The 10,555-nt window shown below is 36.3% G+C and overlaps 4 protein-coding genes across 4 annotated transcripts; all 4 read right to left on the bottom strand.

Annotated features, from left to right (window-relative positions):
- Positions 1–337: 337 nt before the first annotated feature.
- On the bottom strand, positions 338–1,210 carry LOC132793239 (receptor expression-enhancing protein 2-like). Its single transcript, XM_060802987.1, has one exon. The coding sequence runs from the start codon at positions 1,208–1,210 to the stop codon at positions 338–340; it is 873 nt and encodes a 290-aa protein (XP_060658970.1).
- Positions 1,211–2,481: 1,271 nt separating this feature from the next.
- Positions 2,482–3,177, bottom strand: LOC132789813 (peptidoglycan-recognition protein SC1a/b-like). The gene has a single exon (XM_060798091.1). It carries the CDS (start codon positions 3,136–3,138, stop codon positions 2,575–2,577), a length of 564 nt encoding a protein of 187 aa, XP_060654074.1. The 5' UTR covers positions 3,139–3,177; the 3' UTR covers positions 2,482–2,574.
- A 2,939-nt stretch (positions 3,178–6,116) lies between these two features.
- On the bottom strand, positions 6,117–6,815 carry LOC132792957 (peptidoglycan-recognition protein SC1a/b-like). The gene has a single exon (XM_060802499.1). It carries the CDS (start codon positions 6,771–6,773, stop codon positions 6,210–6,212), a length of 564 nt encoding a protein of 187 aa, XP_060658482.1. The 5' UTR covers positions 6,774–6,815; the 3' UTR covers positions 6,117–6,209.
- A 2,569-nt stretch (positions 6,816–9,384) lies between these two features.
- On the bottom strand, positions 9,385–10,076 carry LOC132792868 (peptidoglycan-recognition protein SC2). The gene has a single exon (XM_060802384.1). It carries the CDS (start codon positions 10,030–10,032, stop codon positions 9,478–9,480), a length of 555 nt encoding a protein of 184 aa, XP_060658367.1. The 5' UTR covers positions 10,033–10,076; the 3' UTR covers positions 9,385–9,477.
- Between the last annotated feature and the right edge of the window lie 479 nt (positions 10,077–10,555).

Genomic DNA, 10,555 nt, shown 5'->3' with positions numbered 1-10,555 from the left:
AATTCGAAATTTGATTTTTTTAAATCTAAATGGCAAGAGGTAAGATACAATGTTTTAATGAAGTATGAAAATATAAATTTATCTAGTTTGCAGCTGCTGGAACTGGATTTTAAGGAAACGGGAGTGAAGGATTTTTTGGTTTATAATCTCTTATGCGTATAAACAATACAAATATTTGATAACATTTTGAGTGTAGTAAAACATAAATGTATATAACGATTTTACTAAAATTATTGTTTTTTTTTTTGTGAATTGGTCTTTTGACATTCACATTGGATTGGCACTAGTGTTTTTTGAGGATTCCTTTTTAGCTTTTTTGGGTGCCACATCGTATAGCCTAATTTTTAAAGAGCTGTTCGAAGAAGCTTTTGAGGTCGTAGTCGATCTGGTTGGCTTTCTCCTCTTCACAGACTCCTCTGCCAGTTGGGCGTTTTGATCGCTTATCGGTGGCCAGTTGCTGATTGCGCACGTTTATGACACTGCTTGTATCAATGCTGCTGGTGGAGTAAGAACGTGGCAAGATTAGTTCGCTGTGGCGTAAAATCTTTTTGGCTTGTTTCAGTGCCTCAGCTAGCTTTGCCAGATCTGGACCTGACATCCTGAACTCTTTATTTTGGTAATATGATTGTGGGTCTTCTGCGACATCGCCTCCAGTTAGCTCCGCTATGATCATTAACTCATTGTAGGAGGCTTTCATGCCTTTCAGTGAAGTGGAACGCAAAGAGTTTTCTTGAAGTTGGTTAGGGGAGTTTAATTTGCGGTCACGATGAGACTGTGCTGCCAGATGAATGATCTTTGTGCCACACTGCATGATAGCATCTATGGCATAGCTGGCACCCTTGGTGCTCAATTCCTGGAATGTGGAACACACTATTGCGTGAGCATGACTTATGTACTCATCGATCTCGTCTTCGTGGAGTTCCAGCATGGGTTGAACCAGCTTCGAGTACAATGCGGAGCTGCCTTCTATGGTTGGCGAAGTCAGGTTCAAGACAAGGATCACTTTAATTTCGTAGTAGAGTGGAAACCAAAAGAGAATCCTATCTGTTATGATCTCGATGCATGTGAATCCTGCAAAAGTAATCCAGTACTTCAACCACTTTGTACACTCATTCACATCTTTTGCACAAATGGCCTTGTAGGAAGCATATCCTGGATACAAGGTGCCGAAGCTCAGTATCATGAGACGTGAAAGTAGTGTGCCGATCATATTCCAATTTAACGATCCGGCGACTGTTAATAACTTATTGCAATAAATCTAAAGAACAAACTAAATTTGGACGCTGTATTTTGCTTATTGTAAAAGTAATACGACTTATTTTTATAAAGTTGCTGTAAGAATGCTGCCTACTAATATTTATTTTGAAATTGGTGAAATTTTGAAATGGCATGCACTGAGTTTTTAAATTAAAAGAGTTGGTTATAGATATTATACATATAAATATTTGTCATTATTACATTTTGTTTTACATTCATACTTTTGTTTCATATATTTTTTTTTTTATTCTTTTGCAAAATATTGAGGTCCGCAATATGACATTAATAACAGCCAAAAAAAGTAAGAAAGCTACAGTCGCGTGTGCTTGACTTTGAGATAGCCGCTACACATGAATATTATATATACTAAATAAATAAATAAAATACTAAAATACATCGAAGGTTATATTTGGTATATTGATATAGTACTACATTGAAAATTCACCACAAATTACAAAATATACCAGATTGTCAGCCAAAAAAACTAAGACACGTAGTAAGTATGCGTTTGATCCCATACCAAAGTATTTCTTAAATAACTTATAAAATTTGTATCTGTTCGCAATTCAATGTTCAGGATAAAAAAATCTGCAGTTATTATTAAATGTACCAAAAAAGAATCTGCGGGCAACCTTAAAGTCCTCATGGAAAATAATTGTAGCTCTATATCTTATAGTCTCTGGTATGAAGGTACTTTACATATTTTATATACTTTTATAATTTCCTGCAGATAAGTTATAATATCCTAGCGTGTATAATACAGTTTTTATACAGGACACTTGAAATTCCTTCTCATACATATGTATGTAAATATCTTTTCATTTTTGCAAATACACCAAAGCCTTAAAGTCCACTTCCATGTCTTTTTTATAAAACTAAAGCTGTAATTTATTACTCTCAACATCAAATGCCTTTGTTACTGTTATTTTTATAAGTATTGAGATGAACTTTGTTGTGGTATTTACAATTATTTCAACAAGAAAAATCTCTATTTAATAATTATCTTTTTCACCTTAGAGTGCCCGAATAGAATGCTACAATAGAATATTGTTAGGCGGTTTGACACAATCTTTATTCACAATTAAATAACTCGATTCATATGGAATTATTATAAGTCGCAGTTAGATCGCCTTGATTGTAACTATTACTATTTTTAAACGAATATGAATGTATGAATATGAACTCAAAAGCCATTTGTACTCCCAGATAAAAATATTTCAGAAATTTTCGTTAACTAATGTAAAGTGTATTGTATTCTAAGAAAAATTATTATAGAGCAGCTTTGATATGTATAGTGTATTAACGGAAAGCCAATGCTTAAGCCCTCCAGTGAGACCAGCCACGGATCTCGTTCCAGATGTGGGTGCCAGGACATTCGGTAGCGCTGACCTGACGATGGCCATAGAGGACATAGCCGGAGCTGAGTTGGCCACGGTTGACGGCATCCTGGAGCAGGTTCTGTGCGGCGGAGATCATGTTGGGCTCCAAAGTGTCCCAGTTGAAGTTGCCCAGGTAGGAGATGCCAATACTGATGGAGTTCCATTCGGCAGCATGGGCGCCCATCGAGTTCCAGCCACGACCCTCGTAGACAGCGCCATCACCTCCAATGAGGAAGTTGTAGCCAATATCGGGCCAGCCCAGGCTGTCCATGTGGTAGCTCTGGATGTTGCGCAGCTGCTGTGCGCAGGCAGCACGTGTCTCGCAGTAGTTGCCAGCGGTGTGGTGAATGATGGCATAGTTGAGGTAGTTGCCCAGAGCAACACGGTAGTTAGGAGCACGACCGCCCCACTCAGCCTTCGAGACGATGGCGACGCCTTGGGCAGCATACTGGCTGCAGACCAGAACGGTCAGAAGGAGAGCAACTGTTGCTGTGGACACCATGGTTAAGCTGTTTGGATTGATATGATTTCTGCTGGCGGATCGGCGCGTTTATATACCTTTACGGCTAGCTAGCATCTTATCGATCTCTTTAGGAATGATAGTGCTAAGTCACGTTATAACTGACCATTTTGAATTTGCTTTCGAATGTTTAAAGTGTTGGTGATTTATGGCAATATTGAATGATTCTGTTTTGGCCAAGGGGAATCACATTTGCTTTGTATACTTAGCAAATTATCTTCATTATTTATATTGGTTCTTCACTTAATTACAAAAATAACTTTTTTGTCCTGAGCAGCTGAAAGTATGCCAACAGGATGGCAAGTTTTGTGATTAGAAACTGATTGATAACATAACTTAAGAAGGCAAAAGAGTATTACAGTTATAAATTATTGTTGTTCCATTGTAATGAATACTAATTTGGTTATAGCACAAGGGACTAAAAACATTTTAATAGAACTCAAGACATTTCTTTCTGATAAGTAGAGTGTGGCACGAGTTGTGTGTGATTTCTTATCTTTAATCAATGACAGTGTAACAAGTCTCATTGAGTATTTGATTTTACACAAGTTCATTGATTAAAATCGAATTGTCTAGAATATAAACATTAGATTATTATGTGCAGGAAATTAAAATTATATAAATTAAAAATAATTTTATTTATGCAAAGCGAAATGCAATTCAACCTTTCCTTATCAGATATTTGGATGAGAACAAAAATGAAAAATATAAAGTTATTATTTATTTACAATAAGCTGACCCGGCAAACTCTGCTCCGCCTTAGTTCGAAATAATTAATTTTTTTCTTCAAACAAAATTTAAGCACATTGATCAATTATTACTGTTTCTGCATGTCAGTACTTATGTTGCTCTTTACTTAAATACCTTATGACACAGGATTGTTTTGTTTTCTTATCAGACGCAAAAACAAACAATGCAGATGGTCTTGACCATGGGAAAAGCAAAATTTAATCTCGAAACTTTCAAGGATTGGCCTTGTGATTTGTTGATGGTCATGGCAAATGCGAGACGGATCGGAAATTTACGTCTTTTAAATTCAAATGGCATTACGGCATTGTCGGGAAAGATTCGATCGTCTTGGTCGTGACATTAGTAATTAATCTTCCTAAATCTATAGATATAGCACATCAGGTTGGCTTGGTTCAACCTAATCAAAGTTGAACGTTTCGCTTCTACTTTGAAATACATGTCGACGCAATACTGTTGAAACAATTAAAACAATTAGTAAATGCTTTGTAAGACGATTTTGAGCACCCCTGTTTTAATGGTATATCTACGCAAGGCGATTTTGGTAAGTTCCTATGTCCTATTCCTGCCTCTAAGTTACCTCCTTACCAATTCTCAGCCAAATCGGTGAAGCCGTTCTTGAGTTATAAACAGTGTAACTAACACAACTTTCTTTTATATATATAGATTTGCGTATTCTGTAGATAATTTCGAAATATAGGGACATAAATAAAAGATGTGCAATTCGTGGAGAATGTCCATCGTTTCCAATTAAAAATAATATTTATACGGCTCCTTACTAGGGCTTTTAATTGCTTTGTCTGACAATGTGGTAGATTTTGCACTCTGTGGTGTATTTGAATGTATTACTATATGGTATATTTGGTATATCCTTAATGTTTTTGCAGTATATTATTTTTATATTTTTTAAGAATAATGCCGCGTTGTTTTGCTTTTATTCAGAATGGGTAGCGGGTATCTCACAGTCGCGCACACTCGACTGTAGCTTTCTTACTTATTAGTTTTGGTTTTTTCATATTATGTCATAATTTTATATATTATATATATGTTATCAGCTACCCATAAAGTAGAAGGGTATTACAACTTTGTGCCTCTAGCAAATGGAGGTAACAGAAGTCTTGAACCTTTAGATCTCAAAGACTAGAAAAGACAACTCTTGTTATTTTTTCACGCCGATCAAGTTTGTTTTACGCACGCAAAACAAAAAATCCAATTGCAAGCGAATTTGTGATTCCAGAAAATTTGCGATCAGATAAAAATTGTAGAAGATATTTAAGAAATAATTTGATATGGTAAAAAAGGTTCTACAGTAAGGTGTTAGCAGCTTTGGATGACAATCTGGTATATTTTGTTTTCTGTAGAATATTTTGCACGTAATAGAGTATTGATATACAAATATAGTCTTCAAATTATTTTAGTATTTTTTGGTATATTTTTAGAATAATTTCGGGTTGTTTTGATTTTATTGAAAATTGGTAATATATTGTAGTAGGTGTCTCACAGCCCACTCGTCTTAAGCTTTCGATTGGCGAGAAATTATTGCTTCGCTAAATTAAAAAGAAAATGTCCATATGTATACAAATAAAATAAATACGCAAATAAATCTATGACTGACTTTTTTGTTCCAAATTTTTTTGGCATTTTGATTAATTTAGTAACACAATTCGCTAGTTATAGGCTTAATGAATGTGAATTCAGAGTAATGTTCATATATTAATTAAAACACAGTGGAATTGAATTCTAGATGAGTGTTTTGATGTGAAAAACATACGGAATTTGATAATTTAACTTATGTTGTGTGTCATTTAGAAATAAGAAATCCAAGTCGAGCCTGCTCGTCTGTGAGATAAAAGCAAACAGCGCGAAAAAAGTGGTAATCGTTAACACAAATCAAATTAATAGTATTTTTTGTATGTTCACATGCTACTACATTGAATATATACCATAGAGTTCAAAATATACTAAATAAGGCTATTAAAAATTGTTAACAAATTTATGCTCTACCAGTTATTTATAGGAAGACAGCCAAACGGACATTGCTTTATCGTCTCGGTTCTACAAGCTGATCACGAATGTATATACATATATATAAATGTGGTATATGTGGATTTAAATATGATTACTTCGGCCTGCTATTCTTCACAATGGGTAGCAGGCATATCAAAATCACTTTTTAAGCCATTTGAACTCCCAAAACAAAAATATTTCAGAAATTTGCATTAACTAATGTAAAGTGTATTGTATTCTAAGAAAAATTACTATAGAGCAGCTTTGATATGTATAGTGTATTAACGGAAAGCCAATGCTTAAGCCCTCCAGTGGGACCAGCCACGGATCTCGTTCCAGATGTGGGTGCCAGGACATTCGGTAGCGCTGACCTGACGATGGCCATAGAGGACATAGCCGGAGCTGAGTTGGCCACGGTTGACGGCATCCTGGAGCAGGTTCTGTGCGGCGGAGATCATGTTGGGCTCCAAAGTGTCCCAGTTGAAGTTGCCCAGGTAGGAGATGCCAATACTGATGGAGTTCCATTCGGCAGCATGGGCGCCCATCGAGTTCCAGCCACGACCCTCGTAGACAGCGCCATCACCTCCAATGAGGAAGTTGTAGCCAATATCGGGCCAGCCCAGGCTGTCCATGTGGTAGCTCTGGATGTTGCGCAGCTGCTGTGCGCAGGCAGCACGTGTCTCGCAGTAGTTGCCAGCGGTGTGGTGAATGATGGCATAGTTGAGGTAGTTACCCAGGGCAACACGGTAGTTAGGAGCACGACCGCCCCACTCGGCCTTCGAGACGATGGCGACGCCTTGGGCAGCATACTGGCTGCAGACCAGAACGGTCAGAAGAAGAGCAACTGTTGCTGAGGACACCATGGTTAAGCTGTTTGGATTGATATGATTTCTGCTGGCGGATCGGCGCGTTTATATACCATTACGGCTAGCTAGCAGCTTATCGATCTCTTCAGGAATGATAGTGCTAAGTCACGTTATAACTGACCATTTTGAATTTGCTTTCGAATGTTTACAATGTTGGTGATTTATGGCAATATTGTATGATTTTGTTCTCGCCAAGGGGAATCACATTTATTTGGTATAGCGAATTATCTTCATTATTTATACAGGGGGTTGACTTAATTGCACACAGAACTGTTTGTCTGGACTGGACAAGTTTTGTGACTAGCTTAAGAAACCGATTGATTAACTTAAGGACCACTAATTTTTATAAATTGGTTTCAGGACTTTATGCCCAATGAAGTGTAATTTAAATAAAGTAAATAATCCTTTATCAATTGAAAATAATATTACTACTAAAACAAATAAGAAATATACAGTCAAATGTTCTCGACTGTCAGATAAACACTACCCATTTTGAATAAAAAACCAAAAAATATACCAATACACCAAAAATCGGAAAAATACAAAAAAATATACCAAAGTCCATATTTGGTATATTAATGAAGTATTACATTTCAAATATACCATAAAGTGCAAAATTTACCAGCTTGTCAGCCAATGCAATTATGACTTGTAGTAACTTAGTGTTTTTCGCAAGTATTTCTAAAAAAAAATTCTAAAATTTTTATCTGATCATCAAAATTTTTAGAAGTCATAAATATTGTTATTGTTATTATATGTATATATATAGTATATGCTTCAAAATAACGCTTGGTGTTAGATTTTTATCGATTTGCTGGGCGGAAGTGGGCGATCCAAATATTTGAAACAAACTTGATCTTCGTGAAACATCTTTTATAGTCTCTAAAATCTAGGTGTTCATACAAGCGGGCAGACAAATGGTTCTATTGGCTCGGCTATTGACGCTGATCAAGAATATATTTACTTCATAGAGATGCCTCCTCTTGCAAGTAAATAGTTATAATACCTTTCTACCCTATGGGTGGCGGGCTTAAAAATCGGATTCTTTGCCTTTTATTCGATTGAGGGATACGAAAGCAGTTATTTATAATTTAAATAAAGAAAATAAATGTGTGCATTTTTTATTTATCATCTACAGATATTACCAGAATTATCGCAAAATAAAGATAATTTAAATGAAATTCGCTTACAATTATCGTCGACTAAGTTTGTTTTTACTTTCTTGAATTTATGAAAATAGTAAATTCCATTAGAAAGCTTAATTAAATTGTTGTTATTAAAAACTTGTATGTTTTGAATACAAGAAGTGATTGGGATATATTTGTAAGAGAATATAATGCAATGGCATTTTTAATTTTATTCTTATATCAGAAATTTCAAGCTTTAGATTCTTATCAAATCTCGTTCATTCATTGATTAGCTGATCAAAACAATGAAGTTATTTTTTCGTATAACATTTTATAGTTGTAAATATTTGTGAGCGCAATGTTTGCCGAGCTAATTGTCTAGATTTGACCACCTCAATCTTATCTCTTATTTTAAGACTATAAATTAATATAAACTTCTATCAGATTGAATATATGAAAAACGTCAACAACGATAATAAATTTTAGATGATTTTTTTATTTCTGCTCTGTAATCATAGAAATGGATAACATTAGAACAACATTCGATTTATAATTATGTAACATACTCGGTTGATAGCAGTGGTTGCAACAAAAATAGAAACATATTTAGTGGACACCCCAATCGACGGATATTTCTCAAGTTGATACTTTTTATATATGTAAGTGTCATGCCAAGAGTTTTTCACTGTAATTTAAATACTGTAAATATCTGAGAATATGGTGCAGTATACAATATATAATATTCATGCAATTTAATAATATATAGTAATAATAATACTCATAAACTACAAATTAGGGAATATTAGAGTTAGGTCACGAATTTCGGACTTAGGTCTAACAAATCAAAAACCAAAAGCACACTAATACCGATAACAACACTATCATTAGGATAGACTGTGGAGGGCTTGTCTAAATGCATGTGATCACCAAAACCACTGCAAAAAGTCCAACTTTGTTTGAGGATCTACGCTCCCAAGTATAAATACATATGTACGATTTCAGAAAGTTGTTAAAAATTGTGTAGAAGGACTTACGGCATACGCAGCTCAAATAGTTCGATTTTTTAGCCCATGATTTTGAACATAACTGAATTATCTTATCATATGACTTCTAAGGTATTGTTAAAAGATCTGCAAATAATAGTTGCAGGCGATTTATGCAAAACACCTTTTTACTTGTGTTTCTTTAACTTGAGGCCCATTGCAATCATATGATTAATCGGTTGGTTTATAATAATTTAATTGATTTATAATAATAATATTAATTTTCTTTGGTTCTATTTTGAAAGTTTTTATTGAAGAGCAAATAATTACTTGGTTTATTATTACATAGATTTAGTTGTTTGCTCCTGCAATTACGCAAAATGTTGTTATTAAAAATAATGAATACGAAAATCACCATTTTACTGAGTAAAAGTACATGCATCAACTTATAATCGTGGCATCTACCAAAAATCCCCCCAGACAAAAAGTCCCGTGAAGTGCAATTGAATACGTTATGTTTATTGTATTTTTAAGAAATTTTATTTTGCAGCAGTTGAAAAAGTACTCGAAAGTTGAACTCGACGAACTGAGTTAGGCCTTCCAGTTAGCCCAGGTGCGGATCTCGTTCCAGATGTTGGTGCCGGGGCACTCGGTGGAGCCGACCTGACGATGACCGTACAGAGTGTAGCCGGAGATGATCTGACCGCGGGAGACGGCATCGGCAAGCAGACCCTTGGCGGCGGTGATCTGAGCTGAGGTGATCTTGTCGGTGTTGTAGTTGCCCAGGAAGGAGATGCCGATGGACTTGGAGTTCCAGTTGGTGGCATGGGCACCAACGGTGTTCCAGCCGCGACCCTCGTAGACATTGCCATCACCACCGATGAGGAAGTTGTAACCAATATCAGCCCAGCCCAAGCTGTCCATGTGGTAGCTCTGGATGTTGCGCAGCTGAGTCTCGCAGGCGGTCCTGGTGCTGCAGTAGTTTCCAGCGGTGTGATGGATCACGGCATAGCTCAACGAGTTGGCCAGAGTGGTTTTGCCGGTGGCTGAACGACCGCCCCACTGCGACTTGGTGATGATGGTGACACCGAAGACGGCCTGAGCGCACAGGACGACGGCAAGCAGAATGAGTGCTTTATTTGCCATGCTTAAAGATCGATTTCAAGACTTGTGATCGTCCGAGAACGCGACTCGTCTTTATATAGACCCGCAGTGTGTCTTATCTCAGTTGAGCATGAAGCACGAGGCACACGACACTTGCTGCGTATAAATCAAATATATATTTTATTGGGGGGCTTTTGATCTGATAGATAGACAATCTGAAGCAGTTACTCTGATACACCCCCAAGTGACGTGTTGGGCCTCTCCCAGCGTTGGTCAAATGAGTTTTTAATCAACAAGAGTGGCCTCTAATTAATTTGCTGCGGCTAACTGAAGTATCTTCCAGCGAAACAGGTGTTTCGATTTTAGTGCGTAGCGTTTTATAAGTATCATGTTTTATTTTCGGAAATGTAACGAGGGCACTTTAAAAAGTTCTCATTTGCTTGATCAAAAGTGTTGCATACTTATGGCGCGAAAGGGATTGCTGAGGTGTTTTGAAGTGAAAGGTTAATTCAAGATAATTTTGGTAATTTTGTATCTTTCTTTTTGTCTAGACAATTGATTAACC

This window comes from Drosophila nasuta, chromosome 3 (assembly GCF_023558535.2).
Source record: "Drosophila nasuta strain 15112-1781.00 chromosome 3, ASM2355853v1, whole genome shotgun sequence".
NCBI lineage: Eukaryota > Metazoa > Arthropoda > Insecta > Diptera > Drosophilidae > Drosophila > Drosophila nasuta.
This window is presented reverse-complemented; position numbering and strand designations above follow the sequence as displayed.